This window comes from Bacillus rossius, chromosome 16 (genome assembly GCF_032445375.1).
Source record: "Bacillus rossius redtenbacheri isolate Brsri chromosome 16, Brsri_v3, whole genome shotgun sequence".
Classification (NCBI taxonomy): domain Eukaryota; kingdom Metazoa; phylum Arthropoda; class Insecta; order Phasmatodea; family Bacillidae; genus Bacillus; species Bacillus rossius.
In genome coordinates this window covers 6,026,177-6,047,914 of record NC_086343.1, presented here as the reverse complement: position 1 = coordinate 6,047,914, position 21,738 = coordinate 6,026,177, and the positions used below count along the sequence as shown (strand labels likewise).

General features: G+C 41.9%; 1 protein-coding gene across 1 annotated transcript; it reads right to left on the bottom strand.

The window, feature by feature from the left end:
• Positions 1 to 8,027: 8,027 nt before the first annotated feature.
• On the bottom strand, positions 8,028 to 16,571 carry LOC134540115 (ejaculatory bulb-specific protein 3-like). Its single transcript, XM_063382623.1, has 2 exons — positions 16,247 to 16,571; positions 8,028 to 10,233 (listed from the first exon to the last, which is right to left on the bottom strand). The coding sequence occupies exons 1-2, from the start codon at positions 16,443 to 16,445 to the stop codon at positions 10,043 to 10,045; spliced, it is 390 nt and encodes a 129-aa protein (XP_063238693.1). The 5' UTR covers positions 16,446 to 16,571; the 3' UTR covers positions 8,028 to 10,042.
• Positions 16,572 to 21,738: the final 5,167 nt, after the last annotated feature.

The following is a 21,738-nucleotide window of genomic DNA, read 5'->3' as shown; positions in this document are numbered from 1 at the left end:
AATTTAAAAGTGAGTTTGACATGCACTTTTTCTTCAGGAAGTAAGTTAAAAATTTATTTGTCGTTATTGTGATTTAAAAAGTTGATTTGTGTCTAAGAGTAAAAATAAATAATATTATTTTCATCATTTTATTCCCAGTTTTATTACTCAATTATTAGTAGGACGTGATTTCTCGTCGCGGTGCGGAATACTTTTATGAATGAAAGCACATCTGTTCGTGCAAAACCATTCGTCACACAAATGTCAGTTCGAAAGTATAATGTTGGAAATTTTTTAAATGATATAATTTTTGCATTTTTTCCCCCCTGAAAACACAAGCTAACACATCGATTGTTGGTGACAGCATTTTTTGTAGTGTATGTAAATCTCTTAATTATGTAGAACGTTAATTAAAAAATAAAAATACATGTTTTAAACAGAATTGACGATTGTTTGCATTTCATGGATATGGACTGGATCGCAACACTAATTTAATGTTTCGAGTTAATAAACACTGTCAGGAAGCAAGCAAGGCAATGCGAGAACATTATCCTTTTGGTTGAATGTAGCGAAAGGGAAAAACAGTCACCTTTCTTGCCACGATCTTGTTCGCAGATAACGCAGGTATAAGTAGCAAATGGACTCCACACAATGACAACCCTCCCATTATTCCGCCCCCCTCGCTGAAACGCCCTCTCCCCCCTCCACCACGGCGCAGGCGACAAGCTCAGGTATATCGCCCCGCCCAACCACTGGCAGTAGCACGTGGCCAGTGGCCCACCGCGCTAAACATTTTTACTAGGGAGGCCCCTTAAACCCAAACGTGTCCTCAATACCTCCCGATTTCTCCATTCATCACTGCAATCGCCGTCCCGTCGCGAGAAGTGGCTCAGCTGGCAAATCGTGCTGTCGCTGCCATCTGGCGAGCATTTCATGAACTAACCACACACTTGGCCTTTGAAAACCTGCATCGTGCTGCCATCTGTGGAAGGATGTTTGTATTACGAGGTACATTGCGGGATTACGACATCGCTTCGTTACTTGCTGTAGCCTGTCTCACACAAGGAGTGGGACAGACCTAACTGCGAATACGTGAAGCTTGTGCCACGCCCCCAATTATACCCAAAACATTGACAATGACGCTTATTTGAGTAGTAAATAATGTATTGTTTATGAATTGTTTTTATTGTTATTCAAATATGTAAAACAGCCAAGTTATGTGGTTTGATTTACATTTTCCATTTTTAATGTTCAAAAGATAGTTTAATTATGATTAAAACCCACGTAATTGCTAAGGTTTGTGACAAATCTGAGCCAGGAATTGACTCTACATTTTATTAAATATTCGTGATTCAGTTAATTTATATTACACCAAAATTAAATATTTATGCGGGTTTCCTTTGTATGAATTTTTTAATAGACTATGGATACGAGCGGTTCTGAGGAAAACTGGAAAAGCACCAGCTAGCAGATTGTGTTCGGTTCATTTTTTAAACTGATGTGATTGTGAGAAGTATGAAGCAAATCAGATTAAAGGGAAATTCAGTTCATGTGGTTTTTCCTGCGTTTCCAGGTCATTTGCAGCCTGTAGGTTTTTTGCAGAAAAAATATTACTTAAGCCTAGTGTGGTCTATACTCAAACTGGCGAGCACATTGCTTAAAACGAGTCAATTGAGAGATAGGTGATACTAAACTACTAATAGCACTTGATATTCCATGCTGTTTACTCCTATTTAAATGTTTCATTACAGTTTTCTTAAAAACGTAGGCAATACCTATATTTCAATGGATCAAATCCTGTTACAAGTCTCAACTTTGGTAATTATGGAGAAGAGCGGTGCCACGTAAATTAAAAAGATAAAAATGTGATTTTTTTTTTTATTTCCTTACATTATTTCTGATCATTCTGAAGGACGGCATTGCGATATTTCCTCCAGAATATTGCGTATTATTACTGTTTTAACGAATCCATTGTTTAGATGAGCTACATTTGAAATAATGGTAAATCAGGTGAATGGTTATTGGGTTAAAAATATTTGAAAGTGTATGGACGGTTGATTAAGTTAGCTTAGCAACATGCAAAAGTTGTTTTTCACATTTTTTTTTTCGTGGCACCCCTCTCTACCATATTTACCTCTACTTTCCCATACAGTAGCCAACTGAGTTTAAAATTGTAGTTAATATGCTGCTAAAAACTTTCAGACTTTGAACCATTTGGATTATAACATTAAGAATAACTAGTGTTTGAAAGAAAACTGAATATTAAATCAGTTACCACTTCAGTACGATTATTGAGTGTGGTACTGGTTTAAAATTTAAATTATGGAAAATCCCAAGAAAATGCATTTAGTAACACTAAACACAAATAGCTCATCCAACTGATGAAACCTTCAACATTCACGAACTTCTTTCACTTTCAAGATGTGTGTTTAGTTTGAACATAAGCACAGTGCTAAGAATGAGGTCCTGGAGTCATTACTAATCCTTTTTTTTTTTTTTTTAACTCTGTAGGCACATTTGTATTTTTAACTACTGTCAATTCAAAATTCAAAAATAATAACACTCAGTTATGCCAAAGACCAGTATCTTATTTCTCTCAGAAAATAAAATGGTTAGGTTAAATAAAAAAAATAGGCAAAAATTTAAAAAATTTCCGAAAAGGGTTGGGCACAGTAAACTACCAAACGTTTATGTTTTACTTTAAATCGCGCAGTTTTCAAATAAATGTCTTAGGTTATCTTCTAATGTTTCAGGCTAGTTCAAAATCGGTATTACACATAACAGTATACTATGGACTACTGCCTTGAATGTTCAGGTTTGTCTGCATAGGTATATATATGTTGTTATCAACAATAATAAAGCCACGGGGCATAAAAAAAAAAAGGATTACTTGCACTATTGGCTGTGTAATGAACAACAACTCACACTGTTGCTGTAGTGCAATAGGGCCTAAAATGCGTTGGCGTCGCTAGGATTTTCAACAAAGGACTTTTCCAACATGGCCTTACCTTGGTGCTGCCTCTGGACCAGTTACGGATCAGTTCACTGTAGGCGTTCGCGGTAGAATTTCGCTACGATTTTTACCACAATTAGTTTGTGGGAGTGTCGCGGTTCAACACAATATCGCGATCGCGCCCGCACACGCGAATTACACTTTAAATTATACACCGCCGCCAGCACCTCCTGACGGGCAGTCTCACTGGACCAAACGGTCAAAACGTTCCATTTCCCATCCTCCGCACCAGACGCTTCGTTACAGGCCCCGGCAAGCGTCGGCCAATCACGAAGCACCGTCCGAGAAATCAAAAAGAAAGTGAATTTAACGACTGAAAAATGTTCATATAATAATACTTTAAATAAAATGTATAGTGCCAACGTCTCTCAAAAATCATCAAATACGGTTTAAAAATAAAACACAGTTTGTAAACAAACATCATGAGAATGTAAATAGAGCACTTATGACGTTGTTGTCGCTAGGAGACGGTAATGCAAAACGTAAACAAACTTAATCAGCTAGTTACAGTACTCTGTATTAATTGTATTACTGTGATATTACAATACAAAAATACAACTTTTTAATATAAGATTATAAACTTTAAAGATATAAGCATATTTAAAAATAAATCCAAGATTTTTTTAAAAAAAGGCATAAATACTAAATTCAAAATATCATCAAAATATTCCCAGTAATGCAAACTTAATTTCCCAAAATGGGAAATTTTTTTTTACATCGATTTCGTTTAGAGCGAATCTTTCTGAGATACAAGCCTTTTAAGTAATTATAAGCATAGTTTTTCGTAAGGCACCTAAGGCGTCCATTGAAAAATTATGATTACAACAAACACTCTAATTTAATTAGTAAATCGTGTTTCACTTATGTAACTGTATTTCAAATGTTACTCTATTGTTACACTTCCGTTTTCTATTTTATACACATCTCTATGGAGTAGGCTAATATGTGTTCTTAATGATAGGTACGCTTGTCTCCAAGGTATACATACATATCTCTTTGGCGATACAGATTCGGTGAGTCAGTTAACTGTATTGTTACGAGAACGCGAGAGAGCATCCCGCCATGCCAGGCTCGGAGCTGGCTGGCTGCAACGCGCGACCACTGACGTCACGTGGCCTCCACTGACGTAAGACGGGCCGCGCATTCCTGGCCGGATTACTAGGGTCGTCGCTACCCCCTACCCCCTCCACCTCTGCTCCCAAACACATCGTCCGGACAGCCTGGAGAATCCCCGTCGGCCATCGTGCGAGCTGCCGACGCCCTTCTCGACGCTTCGGGCGTCGGGTCGGCACGGGATGACGCGACTGGCCCCAGCTGCGCTCGTCACTTCTAGAAGGGCGCCAGGGTCTATATAAGCTCGGAAGCCGGTCTCCGCGACAGTTGAGGTTTTTTTGGGTGGCGAGAGTGCCGCGGGTCCCGAGCGAAGCGTCGAGCGAAGCGCCGAGCGGATTCTCGGCGACGGGGAAGTGCGACGGGAAGTGCGACGGAGTGCGGCGACGGAGGTCCACGAGGGGTGCTGCGGCGAGAGTTTATGCCAGAGGTGCGGCCCAGCGAGGTGTGCGGTTGTGTAACAACTCGAGACACTTAATTGACTGGGGATGAAATGGCGCATCCATTTCCCCGTGACGCTCTAAGGGAGCTCGTGTTGATGGCGAACCAGCCCTTCCAAGGGAGCAGTCACCGTCAGACACCTGCGGCTGTAGTTGTTTCGTCACGTGTTCACCTCGCACACTGCTGAGAAAGTGTAGGGTGGGGAGTGAATGGTCGGGGGACGCACCACAACGCCGAAATACCACAACGCCGAATGTACAATAACGCCGAATACCATAACGCCGAATGTCAACATTGACCACAACGCCGACAGCTGTGTACCACAATGCCGAAATACATTAACGCCGAAAAATGTCATTGCAGGACTGCCACAAAGGTTACGTTAGGTAAGGTTAGCACACAAATTCATTCAGTTGTTTTTCATTTTGCTCCTGTGGCCCCCCTTCCCCGCAAAAATCATTTTTCGGCGTTGTGGTACACAGCAGTTTTCTAGCTGTCGGCGTTGTGGTCAATTTTGACATTCCGCGTTATGGTATTCGGCGTTATTGTACGTTCGGCGTTGTGGTATTTCGGCGTCGTGGTAACGACCCGAATGGTCGTGTTCCTGCTGCGCCGCGCCGCGCGGACACAGTGTGGAGTCCGGGAGAAAGTTCTCGATAGTTCCTGTCGCGGCCAAACACTCGCTTCCTGTCGCCCGACGAGCGGGACCTCTTTTTCTTCTTCCTCCCCCTCCACGCCCCCGGAAGTCGCGCGGAGCGGGGTTACGCAAGCGACGTCCGGGGCCGCAGCTGGCCGGAAGCAGGCCCCTCCAACTCGAATAGGGCAACGAATTCCTTACCGAATAATTCCGAGGATTCGGTCTAACATGCTGCAAAAGTTGTAATATAAAAAAAATGACCATTATTTTAATTAAAATGTACTACAGAAAGTAAGCAAATGGTGTAATATTAATTAAAACGTGTACAACTTGTTTAATTATTGTATTTTAATATAATTTAATAAATAATTTTTTTTCATGATGGTGGCAGCGATGACAAATCAAATTTTATTTATTTGGTGTGTTTAGCAGTTGGCACAATTGGGGTCCGTACTTCGGGTATGTTCGGCGAACAAATGAGCTAGATAAGGTTCACTCGTAATAACATTGAGTTAAAACTCTTATCCTTTATATACTCTTTGGCCGGAAGCCGCGCTCTACGGACCGGAAGAAGCACGGGCGATCTTACATAGACACAAATTTTCTGTACTTTGACAAAAAAAAATTGCCAATAAATAGTTCGTGATGCCACGAGAAATATATTGTAACTTTGAAAAAAAACATGGATATGGTTTTTTTTTCTTTTCATAATATACGATATATGTTTTCCCAGATAACACTGGGCATTTCTTAAGAAACTAAAACACGTGTGAATAACATCTTGTCAGTGCTAAGAAGACTGCCGATCGTCGCTCTACCGCTCTGGTTCTGGGGTAGAGCGCTTGCCTTGTGACTTGTAGGACCCGGGTTCGCGCCCCGGCTCCTCCAAGGCGGATTGCCCAGATAAAATGGTGGCATTTTCTCTGGTAGGAATACAATCCCTTGTAACAAGTCAGGCTACCAAAAGAAACGGTGGGTGGAACAGAAAAAAACCTTCCAGGTGGCTTCCAAATGGGGAGCCCGTTTCTTTTTCTAGGGCTCCCCATGCGGTGGCCATTCCGGGGGTTTCTCCGGGGGAACGGAGTTTTGCAAAAATATTTGTTATCATCCCAAGACACTGAATTTTATTTAATTAAATTAATTATTTAATTTTTATATTTTTTAACCAGTAAATAAACTGAATGTTTATTCTAATTGAAAAATTCTGGACCTGGTATTTTACAAGGAATTTTTATTAAAATTCAAGCACAATTTGTATCATCCATAATTCTGCATTTTCAACTACCGAGTTTTGAACGCTATAACCACTACGTTACGAAGTCGGAATATTTATTATTTGTAATGCCAGTTTAAATAACTATGTCTATTTTAGTTTACCAACTATATTCCATGGTTCCATGTTCAAAATATCCTTGCACGCACGCAGTGTACAAACTCACACACATATATACAAATATATTTATATATATATATGAATATTAATTTTATGTTTTCTATTATTTTTAACAGTTGTCGGTCTACGCGAGCGACCTACTGCCAGTCATGTAGGGAAGCGAGTAACCAGAGAGCATTTTTTTTGTGTGACTTAGCTTTGAAAATAAAATTATTTCTGCTTTGACAGATTCGTTCGTTAATAAAAAATATCCTTGTTGTTGTTTCTTTACGAGGTGCAACATTGCAAATATCTGTAATTTTTCATGAATATTTCTGTTCCATTAACAACAAAAATACATTTTATGGCATGCTACAGGACTTCAGTGGTTGGGCGGAAAGGGGGGGGGGGGGGCAGATAATGCAAACTCCCCTCGCCCTCTCTTATCCTACCCAAATCATTCCTATCTCATAAAATTTTTTTTAGCATATATCACTTTCATCGCAAGTTAAACATGTTATTTTCTTTTTTAATATTTACCTTTTATAATGCAAATGTAATTCAACAAGTTAGGTTTTTACGAACGCGTTATTATTCTAATTTCCAATAAACTACTTAGGTCTTTACGTATATTACACACACATAACTTTAAAGTACTAAGGGTGCATGCAATTTTTGTAGAATTTCAAACAGATAAATTAATTTTTGTACTTTTACAAAAGACTCTTTGGGAAACCAGTTGCCAAGAAATACTGTTACCAGAAAATTTTTTGTGAACTTGCGCATAATTTTAAATTTTGATCATGTTTCATACATGCATATTCTTTTTTGAAACCACGGACAATATAATTGAATATTTATGGAATGGATGTTATTGTGTTTCATTGTGCTTCTAGACGATAGCACTGACGAACACAAGATTTCCAGGGACGACAGTTGCGACGTTTCGGGAACTGACATCTGTTTTCGTCATCAGGCACAACTGTTGTCACTGTAAATCCTCTGTGTTCGTCAGTGCTATAGTCGTTGTGTTGTCCATAGTACTTGTTTATCTCCATCGTTGTCGTTGTTAGCCTGCTGTGTTCGTCTGTGTTGTTTCATTATTTTTCCCACGACTAAGTTCCTTCAAACGGAATTCTTGTGCTGTATGATATTTAGGTATGTTGAACATTTTTTGTCCGTGTTGTCCTCAATACTTGTTTAGTTTAGTCTTTGGTTCCGTTTGTCTGACATCAGCTGATTCAGTCTTGTTTTCTGTAAAAATTTTTATCTTAATTTTTTTTCCGCAGAATTTTTCCATGACAAACAGTGCGAAACTGAAATAGTGTATGTCCAAAAAAAATGTATTAAATAACAATTCCCCATTGCATGATTCATTTAAAGAACGGGCCATGTTTCATACTGCAGTGTAAGGTACTTCTCACCAATTGCAGGTTTCTCAACTACTTAATGGTTAAAAATAATAAACAATAACAAAAAGTAACAAACGCTTTATTTGAACCAGCCAATAGAAACTATTTACATCTGTTAAGCAAAAAGTCAACAAGTCGGTGGCATCAGACATGTCACTCTTGTCACATAATATTAAAACAATCATAAAAATGCATGAAAACCGTTGAGTTCACATGTGGTCTGAACCAATGTTTAGTAAGCGTTTGTGACGTGAACCACCAGTGCTGGCAAATTTTCAAGGTTGAAAAAAAAAATTCTCGAACAGATTATTCTATTCTTGAGGAATAAAACTATTTTGCAACATCAAACCTTTAGCTTAGAGCAAGATTTCAAACTGAATTCCGTACGTTTGCCAGTTTCTCGTTGGCTACAGAAACAAACAGTAAAACATATAAGACTGGTAAAATGACGTTATTTAATTTCAGCAAGCGTAAATTAAATTCTCAAGAGTATAGTAATGCTTAAAATACTTAAATTCGCACGTTAAACATTTATTTAATCAAAAGTTTCATGGGAAATATTCAGGTTTTGTATCCGAGAATATGAATTTGTAGGATTATCTACCTCTGAGGTAAAAGACACTATATTCACTTTTGGAAAAAAAATTCACTTTTAAGGGGCCCGTCTCGCCAGGTGTGTGTGTGTGTTAGTGAGGCGGGATGATAAGCGCGACGCTCGCTGGTGCTTCTAGCGCGGTGTCTCCTCTGGACTGGCGCGCAGTCTTCTCCCAGTGCACAGGACAACTGTGAGATCTGAGCGGTGACCGTAACATTATATGGCCGAGGAATGAAGACAAAGGTGTAACGCAAGTCCCTTAAGTGCTTTCAAGAATCTCCACCGGTTGTTTTAGGCCTCAAATATACTCTGAAAACATGCGTTTCAGCCATTTTAACTCTTATAAAAATACGGTTTAAAAACATAATCCGAAATCAAAAGTACTTTCCGGCCCTCAGAGAACTCTTAAATGCTTTTCGCAAACAGACCCCTACTCGGATAACTTGAGCAGTTTTGATATCGCGTTGTTTTTCCTGAAGCTCTGCGCACCGTGTGTGTGCCCGGGTAGGCGGAGCCCTTAACTGCAAACTTGACCGTAAGTTGACGTTATTTCTAGTGGCGTTCAGCTGTTAAGTCCTGTGATATGTACGAAATTCACATGTTTTTGGGTGTAAAATAATCGAGAAAAAAAATTATAAGTTTAAGCTCTCTTTGAAAAAATTCTTGAAAACTGGTCCCGTGAAAGATGTGGGATTTTTGTGAGCTCCCGAAGGTGCCACGTAGTACTCTGCAACTGCGCGAGAAGTCACTGGAGTGTCTGCGGCGGGAAGCCTAAGATGTACATCAAGTTGTGTCCCTGCCCGAACACTTCCGAATGAATATTCACCTTCGGCCAACCTCGGGTTTATATATATGTATATTTATATTTCTCTGTTTATTTTTAATGTAGCTATGCTAACCTAAACTAACCGTCCATGGTGTTTTAAAGTGTTTCAATGTAGCTAACCTAACCGACCGCTTTTAATATTTGAATTCGTTTTTTTTCCTGCGCAAAAAATAAAAATAAAATCGCGAGGGTTGGCCGGAAGGTGAATATACGGGCCCCGTGTTCGGGCAGGGACAGAACTTGATGGACATCTTTAGGGGAAGCCTACAACTCACGTAGTTTCGGTTCCCTGCAAGAATTTCCCAAGATTTCCGAAGTTTTTGCGTTTTGGTATTAACGCCACTTCAGACGCTAAATCAGAAGTTCAATCATGTTGTGACTGACCTAACCTAACCTAACCCTTCGATATATATATTTTTTTAAATTTCAATTTTTTGAGAGAAATCCGAAGTTTGCACGAACGTGGTAGGGAACCGAAACTACGCGAGTTGTAGGCTACCGCATCTTTGGGCTTGTCGTCTGCGGCGGTTACACCTCGCAGGCGGCTGGCTGGTCGGCTGAGGGGGGGGGGGGGGGGGAGTTGGGCTGGACTGCTCGTGTTTCTCCGGCCGGCCCGCTCGTGTTTCTCCGGCCGGCTCGTGTTTCCCCGCCCGGCCGCTAGGGGCGCGCGGTGGTCAGGCGGCTCCTGTACTTGGCGTGGTACGTCCCCTGCGGGTCGAACTTGGCCTCGAGCTGGCGCCACAGCTCCGGCTTCTTCTCGATCAGGAAGTTGATGACCTTCTCGGCGCCGGCCTTCTGCTTCTCGCTGCACTTGGAGCACTCGGACAGCAGCGCGTCGGGCAGGTTGGCTGCGGACAAACACGTTCCACCGACGGCTCTTAAACGGATGGCGACGATGTATCGATACATCGGAAATATCGATAATTGATCGATTATCGATCGATACTATCGAGTTTTAACAAAAAATATATTTTTCAAGTAAAAAAAACAATTGAATTAAAATTATTTGTAAATAAATAATAAAATTATGAACCAAAGGCTTCGAAAAAAAAAGTTATTATTTAAAAGGAGCGAAGAAAGGGGAAATATCGATGTTTAATTGAATTTAAAAAAAACTATTTTTCAAGTAAAAAAAAAACAATTGTATTAAAATTATCTGTAAATTTGTCAGAAAAAAAATAATAAAATAATGGGCCGAAGGCTTTGGGGAAAATAAAGGCGAAATATTGGAGTTCACAGTAGGGAATTTCATAGGTTTTGGTAAGTTGAAGCACTGCATATCAAGAACTCAATATAACATACCTACACTTGAATAATAATTTTATAATGAGTAAAACATGTGAAAAAGTTTTTATATAAATAATAGACCGATGTATCGAAAATATCGTTTTTATCAGGGCGATATTTTATCGGCATCGATATAATTCAAAGCGATATATCGAAGAATCGATAATACGTTGTTAAGTTTTTTTGTTCCGAAAGGGAATGAAACACAAATAAACATTACAGTTGCTATAAAATCACCAATTTAAATTCATACAAATTTGAATCATCACCTTCTGCAGTTTTGTTTCAAAATGGAAACTCGATTTGATGTAATCCAAGCAAATGTTCTGTTATAAGCCGTTACCATGGGTCGTTACCACAACGCCGAAATACCATAACGCCGAATGTCAAAGTTGACCACAACGCCGACACCTAGAAAACTGCTGTGTACCACAACGCCGAAATAACAACTGAATGAATTTGTGTGTGTTTCTTAAATGTACCTTAACGCCGAAATACCACAATCAAACCTAACCTAACCTAACCTAACCTAGAGTAATATAACCTAAACTAACTTAGCCTAGCCTAGCCTAGCCTAACCTAGTCTAACCTAACCTAACCAGTGGCGTAGCCCGAATTTGTGTATGGGGGGTGTTAAGCATGTCCCCTCCGTATTAAAACGGGGGGGTCCTCCCCCGGTAAAATTTGGATTTTAAGGTGTAAAATAGTGCTATTTTAGCAATTTTCGGTACTTAAATTTAAATATTGTAATGGTAAAAATTTTATTAATTTTAATATGAAATTTGTTTGAGTGATGAATAAGAAATTAATTAAAGATTTGGTGCTAAGGGGGGTGGGGGGGTTGAACCCCTAAACCCCGCCCCCCTACCCCTGGCTACGCCCCTGAACCTAACCTTTGTGGCAGTCCTGCAATGACATTTTTCGGCGTTAGTGTATTAACTTGGCATTTCGGCGTTGTGGTGCGTCCCCCGTTACCATCACGAAATCACTTCGTCTGATGTCGAGTTCAAACACGATGGACCACGGAATGAAGCCACACGTGGCGTGGACAGCAGGCGGCGGACGATACGCCTTCAAGGTCTACGACGAGCGGAAAGTCACGTAAGCATGTTTACCGGGAGCAGCCGGCGAAGAAAAACACACGAGGATCGGAATCTGCAGCCTGGGGCAAGAGGACCAGACAAACACGTGGACTTGTGCTCAAGTTATCTTACGTGGCGGGAGTAAAATTTCAAGGCCGAATTTTAATTAAACCTTTTCGTGAAACATTGATTTTATTGACGTGACAACGTCTAATAATACGATGAAAGCCGGCTGCACGCACGAAAAAGTGTCCCGATACGCACATTGTTCCGTTACGCTCATTGTACGCTTGCGCCGCATCTATCTCTCTTCCACTCGACTGTTTATAAAGTGAAGTGAAAAGTTAATGTGGGTTTCAGTGCTTGTTACAACAACAATTTCGGCAATAAAGGTTAATTATTCTTGCATTTTAAAAATATGATTACTAGTATAATTTCAAGTATTTATTCTTTTATTATTAAAATAAAAAATGATTTTATTTTATTCATAAAGTATGCAATCATTTCATCAATGATTTGTTATGACGTTGTCACGTTAAACTATCGTCCGTAAACCGATTTTACAGAGAAACAATTTTTTTCCCTAACCTAACTAAAAACTAAGTGTATTTGGGAGGGTTCCAGGTTAGGGAGGGAGTCTAAGTGCGTCTCAGGCCGAAGCCCATACGCTCTACTCATGCAGGGTGTTAAGCCAACCAGGAAAGGTAGCATGCATCATGTGCTAGGAGGGGATTGGCCAGCCATGGCAGCGATTGGCGCCATGACTAACTCCCCCTCACTTGACTATACTAGACTAAAACTAGATAAGTAGGGCCCAGGTAAAACCAGCATAGACGCAGGGGAAACAAGCGGGATGCAAATTTTCAGAAATTAACTTTCAAGCAGGTTGGTTACGGGAAACCGAGGGATGGTTCAAGAAAGAAAGTAAACCTGGACCATTCTTAGCCCCAAGCCCTCCGGGGAATTTTTATGCTTTATATTTAGAAATAATGTCAGATATACCACGACGAACAGCTACCAGCAATACTTAGTACTCCAACGTCGGATTTTTTTTGACGTGATAACGTCTTATAAATCGATGAACGCCGGCTGCACGCACGAAATATTGTCACGTTCCGCCTGAACCGTGCGTGCAAGAACCGGCCAACCACCGTGCGAGAAAATCTTCTATAATATCAAACATGTTAAGGTGGGCTTTTTAGTTTAATTGTTCGTGATTATATTTAAACAAATTATTTAAATTAAAATTGCAAAAACGGTAAATAATATTTGAAAATTAAAAAGTATGCAAATTTTTCTTCAATGTTTTTCTTATGACGTTATCACGTAAAATTATCGTCCGTAAACAGACTTTACAGGCAACAACCATCCCCCTCCCCCCTTTTTTTTGTAGTGGGACGTCGGATTATACAGATTGTTTGATGAGGGTTGAAGGAGGGACGGAGGGGAAAACGAGACTATCGACTATCGATCACCGCCTATCGACACGGACGGGAGTTGGCGAGTGGCCATTGCCCGAGTGAGGACCAGGGAGGGGCTGAAGGGGGGGGGGGGGGGTAATCTGTGCCGAGCTGAGAGGTTACGCAAGTGAAAGTAATACCTCGCGACCGCGTCTGGAGCTTGATGACAAAGGGGAGTGCAGGAGGGGGGGGGGACATCACGACCAGACTGCTCGCACCAGGGCGACGCGGCACGGCGCAGCACCGAATACCAGTAAAGAATATGCAGGGACTGGAAAAATTCGCGTGTTAAACGACCTCCAGGATAGACTCCACGATCTTGTGCAAACTCGGGCAAACGTCACCTGTTCATTGGCTGCTGACTCGTGAGGCGTCTCAACTGGGAGACTCGTGATTCGATACTGCTTCGACTGAGGGTCTATAGTTGACCCACACTCCTCCAGGTCAACAGTGAACCAATAGAAGTTGCTCAAAGGTACAATTGTTTGCATTTCAGCCTGTCGCGAAACGAATCCACGAATTTTTCCGGTCTCTAAGAATATGAGTATGAGTAGTCGCAAGCTGGGATGCAAACCGTTCGTGATTGGACCGTAGTTTTCTGGACACGCCCCATCCACCACCGGCTGGGAAGTAGTGCCGATTAACAACAACAACGAAACGTTTCTGGGAAATCAGCTCATGTAAAAGCAAACGTTTGGCAGATCAAGCATAAGGCATTGGATTTCAGCCTGACGCCAAACGAATTAGCGAAATTTTCTTTGTCTGTAATCATGAGGTGGTACAAAACAGTCTCTCCTGAATTGGCACGCAGTCTCCCAGTCATGCAGTAAACATCATGGAGATCAGAATGGTAACGTAATTATTTTAATCATGCTAAGAACAATTAATGTGTAATACTTAGATACCGGAAAAATTCGCAAATTCATTTCGCGATAGGCTAAAATATAAATCTTTGTACCTCAGTGCTGCCTCTGCTATTGGCTCACAACTCACCTGGATGACTCTGGGCCAATGAAAAACACCCAACCAAAGCTTTATCGAATAACAGGCTGCTACGCTGGAACGTCTCACAAGACAGCAGCCAATGAGTGGGTGGCATTTGACCGAGTGGACGTAGAACTATGGAGTTTATCCTGCAGGTCATTGTACCCGCGAATTTTTCCGGTCCCTAGTAATACTTAGGGAATGAAAAAAATAAAACTTCGGGTTACATTCCACGTGTCATTGGCTGTTGACTTGTTGGCCGTCCCGCGGGGATAGTCTGTGATTCGATACGTCTGTGGTTAGTACTTTATTTTTGGCCGTAAGGACGCTGTCTGCCCGGGCACACACACGGTGCGCAGAGCTTCAGGAAAAACAACGCGATTACAATACTACTCAAGATATCACAGTGAGATATGCTTACGAAAAGCATTTAAGAATTCGCCGGTGCAACATTTTATCCGCTAGAATTATTTGGAACCAATTTATAGCCTCACGCAGGACACCGTTCATAAAAAAAAGTTTTGCCGATTTGTTCCTTTACTGGTATTCGATTTAGACACGTCCTGGAATACGGCCCGCGAGTTAAGTCACGGTCTTCCCAACAAGGACCCGAACGTCTTGGAATAACGACTTTTTTTTAGATTCAGCGGAAAAGTTATTGTATACAAATTAACTAGCCAACGCCAGGCATGCGTTGCAATGCCTCGGCAATTTTTTTTTTTTTTTGTAATTTGTTTGAAGTAGGTTATACACACAAAGCCACTCTATATATCTCTCTCAAAAATCTATGTTTTTACCTATCCTTTTATCTTCCACAGGTGTGACGTAGGTATATGAAATCACGCGCGTAATCGATTGCAAGGTTGCGTCAAAATTTGAAAGTAATCGGTATAGAAGTTTTCTGAGACATTAAGATTTCAATGAACGAATATTTACGTGTTTATTTACGACCGCTGAACAGGAATGCAGGGACGGGAAAACACACGCTGAGCAGGTGTGCTGGGACAGGGAGACAGACGCGCTGAACAGGAGTTCTGGGACGGGGAGACAGACGCGCTGAACAGGAGTGCTGGGACGGGGAGACGGACACGCTGAGCAGGAGTGCTGGGACGGGGAGACAGACGCGCTGAACAGGAGTTCTGGGACGGGGAGACGGACGCACTGAACAGGAGTGCTGGGACGGGGAGACGGACGCGCTGAACAGGAGTGCTGACGCGCTGAACAGGAGTGCTGGGACGGGGAGACAGACGCGCTGAACAGGAGTGCTGGGACGGGGAGACAGACGCGCTGAACAGGAGTGCTGGGACGGAGAGACAGACGCGCTGAACAGGAGTGCAGGGACGGGGAGATGGACACGCTGAACAGGAGTGCTGGGACGGGGAGACAGACGCGCTGAACAGGAGTGCTGGGACGGGGAGACAGACGCGCTGAACAGGAGTGCTGGGACGGGGAGACAGACGCGCTGAACAGGAGTGCAGGGACGGGGAGATGGACACGCTGAACAGGAGTGCAGGGACGGGGAGACAGACGCGCTGAGCTGGAGTGCTGGGACGGGGAGACAGACGCGCTGAGCTGGAGTGCTGGGACGGGGAGACAGACGCGCTGAACAGGAGTGCTGGGACGGGGAGACGGACGCGCTGAACAGGAGTGCTGGGACGGGGAGACAGACGCGCTGAACAGGAGTGCTGGAACGGGGAGACAGACGCGCTGAGCAGGAGTGCTGGGACGGGGAGACAGACGCGCTGAGCAGGAGTGCTGGGACGGGGAGACGGACGCGCTGAACAGGAGTGCTGGGACGGGGAGACAGACGCGCTGAACAGGAGTGCTGACGCGCTGAACAGGAGTGCTGGGACGGGGAGACGAACGCGCTGAACAGGAGTGCTGGGACGGGGAGACAGACGCGCTGAACAGGAGTGCTGGGACGGGGAGACAGACGCGCTGAACAGGAGTGCAGGGACGGGGAGATGGACACGCTGAACAGGAGTGCTGGGACAGGGAGACAGATGCGCTGAACAGGAGTGCTGGGACGGGGAGACAGACGCGCTCACCTTTGAGCTCCTTGGCGTCGGGCGAGCAGCGGTTGGTCTTGCCCAGCAGGCAGTCCACGTAGAAGGTGAGCAGGCGGTTGCTGTTGAGGATCTCGTCCAGGTCCACGTTGTCGTACTTGGTGGTGTACTTGTTGTCGGCGAGGCCGGAGCCCATCACCGCCAGCACCACTAGCACCACCAGCACCATCGGGGTCTCCATCTTCCTCGCCGGGAGGTTCTTCTGGTCGCGGCGGGTCGCGGCGCCGCCGATTTATACCGCGAAGAAAGTTTACCCCTACCTCCCGCCACCCCCACCACACCACCTCACCCGCTCAACGAGGGGAACGAGCGTTTGGCAACCGCCCGCTAAACTATCCTACGAATAATAAAAAAAAACAACAACGTAGTTCCTCCTTGCCCATTCCTCCTCCTTCTTCTTCCTCTTCTCTCTCTTCCTCTCTGTGCCCCAAGAGATGTTAGGCTCGGTTCACAATTTAGAAAAAGAAGGGAAAAAAAAGAGAAGTAAATAGAGCGCCATGCACGCGACCGCGCACACAAACCCGTGCGAAATCACGGACGTGAGTAGACTAGCTCCCACCCGGGGCAATAACTCATCTATGGCGCCTTCACAACACATCTCCCGACAACACACGCCGATTACACTATTCAAAATATTTCCTTTTTTTGACGTGACACGAAAAAGTGTCCCGTTACGTACATGGTTCCGTTACTCTGTGTCCCGTTACGTTGTGTCCCGTTACGCTGTCGGCAAGTGCCGTAATAATAGGTAATGTTAAAATTGACTAAAAAATTATCGTGATTCATATAATTGATGATATATATTTGATTACACTTTACTTATATGAAAACTTGTTCATAATTATATTTAAACTCTATAGCTAAACGCCAGTTTTTAAAATTAATTACAAGTCATCTACACGTGAACTGTTTCGTCGACTGTTTATAAAGTGAAGTGAAAAGTTAATGTGGTTTTCATTGCTTATTACAACAACAATTTCGGCAATAAAGGTTAATTATTCTTGCATTTTAAAAATCTGATTACTAGTATAATTTCAAGTATTTATTCTTTTATTATTAAAATAAAAATGATTCAATTTTATTCATAAAAGTATGCAATCATTTCATCAATGTTTTGTTATGACGTTGTCACGTTAAACTATCGTCCGTAAACCGACTTTACAGACAATCAATTTTTTAATAATGTTCGCAGGCTTTCACGGTTCACTGTCTGAAGTAGCTCGGCTTCTGGGTTGTAGCCGCGTCCTCGGCGAATAATTCAACCGACGGTTTCTGTCGACATTGCAGTAGCCATCGTTCAGTAGGTAAACTGCTCCCTGATGATGGCGACTGCAATGTCGACCGAAACGTTGGTTTAATTATTCGCCAAGGACACGGCTACAACCCAGAAGCCAAGCTACTTCTATTTCTTTTTTATTTATCTTAGATTGTAAATAAATATATTTATTTGTAGTCATTTAATTTTTTTTTAATAATGCAAGTAGGGTAGTGCGCGAAAAAAAAAACTTTTTTTTTTTTAATATTTGACGATGTCATTCAATGCAAATAATTCAATTCATCTACCTTCCATAATTTTTTTTTCTGTGTTCAAACACCAAGATGTTCTAGTAAATATCTATATTAACATTTAATCTGCCAGTTTAGCTCCCCTTACCCCCACCACCCAAAATTTGGGTGCCCGTGGGAATAGTCTTTTCTGCCCTATATGGTTATGTCCCTGTGTGAAATCGGTCCACAATTAAAATGTTATTGTTGATTTTAGCATATTAAAATGAATCCGACATGTCTTGGCAGTGTTAGTAAATGACTGTCGTAACGCTATAAATGCTATAAAAGTATAACTTTAACGTGTGCACCTAAGGACACACGCCCTTTTCTTGTACACAATATTTTTCTCTAAAGTTTTCGATAATAATTACAGACTTTCAAAATGGTGGTCGTAACGATAAGTGTAATAGTGATTTCAAAATGGCGGTAAAACAAATTGGTGGGAAAACATAGTGGTAAAATTTAAAAAAAAATATTGCCGTATTAAACATCACCACTGGGGTCAAGGTCAACAAAGATGGCCACCGTGACGTCATAATGAAAGATGGCTTCCGTAACTGGCTTTATAATTTACGTGGAAATGTTTGTTATGTTCTAAGGGTAAAAGAAGGTTAAAATGCCAATAAAGTTTGTAAAGACGGTGGGAAGTGCCAATAAGGTTTTTTATGACGTTTTGAACGTAGGATAAGGAAAGGTGAAAAATCATGTTTGCGGGTATTGAGGTAAGTATGCCAAGTAGAACGTAAATGACGAGAAAATATACGGGCTAAGGAGTTTAGGTTTAGTTCATGTTGCCCATCACAAATGATGTTTAGACTGACAAGCAATGGTGATTTTCTTTCTACAATGCAGTACAATTGTGTGAGTATAATTAAAATGTTGACGTCTGTTGCTGATGAATTGCTTGGTGAAGACAGTGTTCTGTACCAGGGAATTTATTATGTGTAATTTCTTTCACCATAGAATCATGATTGTGATATTCTTTAATATTTTTTCAAACATATATAAGGGTGAGTTATGAACTCCTCTACTAAATCTAACCAGTATTACAAACACTACTGCTTATTTTAGGCAATTATATATAGGTATTATTTTGGGTTTATCGCAGAACCTACTTATTGTTATAAATGCGAGAGTGTGTTTGTTTGTCCTTCTTTCACGCAGCAACGGTACAACGGATCGACATGATTTTTGACGTGACAGCGTCTAATAAATCGATGAACGCCGGCTGCACGCACGAAAAAGGATGACTCATTGTCCCGTTACGCTCATTATCCCGTTACGCTTTGTCCCGTTACGCTCATTGTACGCTTACGCCGCATCTATCTCTCTTCCACTCGATTGGAACAACCATTGATTTGACTTTTTCAAGGCACATTAAACTTGAAACACTCCCATTCGTTTCCTACTTTTCCTATCATCGTCCTATCCTTAACAGAATAACACAGATTGGAAGAAGTTAAATAGCAAACATGTATAAAAGTTATAGTTAAAATAATCTGCTCGTTAAAGTAATAAACATATTTGAATTAATGAGTGCAAATAAAAGTAAATTTATCAATTAAATTATAGATTTCATTTCACTCCTTCTTTGTATCCATACAAAATAGTGATAATTGAATAAAAATGATTCAATTTTATTCATAAAAGTATTCAATCATTTCATCAATGTTTTGTTATGACGTTGTCACATTAAACTATCGTCCGTAAACCGACTTTACAAACAACCAATTTTTTCAAAAAAATTTAAGGGTGAGTTATGAACTCCTCTACTAAATCTAACCAGTATTACAAATAACTGCTGTTTATTTTAGGCAATTATATATAGGTATTATTTTGGGTTTATCGCAGAACCTACTATTATTATAAATACGAAAGTGTGTTTGTTTGTCCTTCTTTCACGCAGCAACGGAGTAACGGATAGACAAGTTTTTTTTGCATAGAGATAGTTTAAAGGGCCGGAGAGTGACATAGACTGCATATAAATATTAAAGTCCTTTCCTAAGGAAGTGTAAAAGGGGTAAATTCAGTTTTATAATAGAAAATCACAGTAGATAGGTCATAGGCGCACAAACAGCGAGTTTGTGCCATTTCTCTATGTCCGCCACACGGTCATATAGTAAGGTCTGGCAAACTTCCTATCCTTCTCCGTGGCGAAACCCTTCCTCTTAGTGAAGCTCGCAGCTGCCAGCGAACCAAAAGGCGCTAATGACAGTTTAGTTTAGAACATCGTCAATAGATGGCGTTGTCTTGGATTTGTAACGCGCTATATTTTGATGCGTCCGTCACGTCTTGTCTAGGGGTTACCTGCCTTCCCACAGAATTGGCGTCCCGGTTTTTTGTTGATGGGTAGCCCGATGCACCGAGATTGTGCAATCAACGGGGTTACAAAATCAAAATTTCCCGTTTTTCAAGTGTAATGTCCTACTGACTTGAAACCCGGTGGTGATGTTCCTTGTAACGTGATGTGTTCAGCCCGGGCAACTCCGGGTGATACACCGCAAAGGGTCGTTACCACAACGCCGAATGTCAAAATTGACCACAACGCCGACAGCTAGAAAACTGCTGAGTACCACAACGCCGAAATAACCACTGAATGAATTTGTGTGTGTTTCTTAAATGTACCTTAACGCCGAAATACCACAATAAAACCTAACCTTACCTAACCTAACCTAGCGTAATATAACCTAACCTAACTTAACCTAGCCTATCCTAGCCTAGCCTAACCTAACCTAGTCTAACCTAACCTAGTCTAAACTAACCTAGTCTGACCTAACCTAGTCTAACCTAACCTAGTCTAACCTAACCTAGTCTAACCTAACCTAACCTTTGTGGCAGTCCTGCAATGACATTTTTCGGCGTTAGTGTATTTCGGCGTTGTAGTACACAGCAGTTTTCTAGCTGTCGGCGTTGTGGTCAATTTGGCATTTCGGCGTTGTGGCATTTCGGCGTTGTGGCATTTCGGCGTTGTGGTGCGTCCCCCACCGCAAAGTCTTGTCCCGGACTGGAACAAGACCGCTTCTTCGAGCGTCGCGAACCCTCAGACGAGCGCCGCGGTATTTGCGTCGACCGCGTCACGTTGGCTGGCGCACCTCGACGCAGTGTTGACAGAGGCGACGAGCGGACGAGCTGCCCGGCGGTTTGCTCAACGTGTTTGCGTCGTTAGACCCTCCGCGCGCGTCGGCGAAGAAACCGCATCCATAAACCACTTTTACGACTCTTCCGAGGAATCGATTACATCGATTACTATGAAACGAGAAATGTTTACTGGCTTTTTTTTTCTGAACTGCGTATTTGACTAGAGCGAAACACAACGAATTTAATATCTGCAGGCTTATAGCTAGAGACCTTGAAATTTCGCGGATTCATTTAGTCGCAAGCTAGAATGCAAACCTTCACACTCTCGCACTGTGTTCATGATTGGCACGCAGTTGTTTGGACACGCCCTTCTACGACCGTGAGCCAATGATGCCCAGCTAGGAGAGAAGTAAGCAAATCAGGTAGTGCCAAATAACAAGGATAAAAATGTTCTCGCTAAGAAATCAACCAATAGGAAAGTAAACATAGGTCGAGCACACCTATAACTTTGAATTCTATCCTGAGGCCAGAAGAATATGCGAAATTTCCGGGTCTCTACTTATAGCATTTTCGAAACTAAAACTTAGTAGTTCGTTATATAACTACTTCCACACACACCTTTTTTTTTACTGTCTAATTGTTACGCATTTCACTAAATTTGTATGGAATAAATTTGTTTCCAATACTAATGATCAAGATTTTTTTTTACGTCTGGAATGAAAAAGTACGCATCAACTATGAAGATGAAACGATCGTTGTGTGGCAAAGTAGACTTGAAGCACATTTACTTCTTCTTGACACGTCGTTGTCGACGCTGAGTCAGTTGTAAACAAGGAGAAGATGTGCGT

Coding starts and splice junctions, on each gene's coding strand:
- LOC134540115 (XM_063382623.1), bottom strand. CDS start 16,445: ATGGAGACCCCGATGGTGCTGGTGGTGCTAGTGGTGCTGGCGGTGATG. Junction 10,234..16,246: donor CGACGCCAAGGAGCTCAAAG/GTGAGCGCGTCT, acceptor GTTTGTCCGCAG/CCAACCTGCCCGACGCGCTG.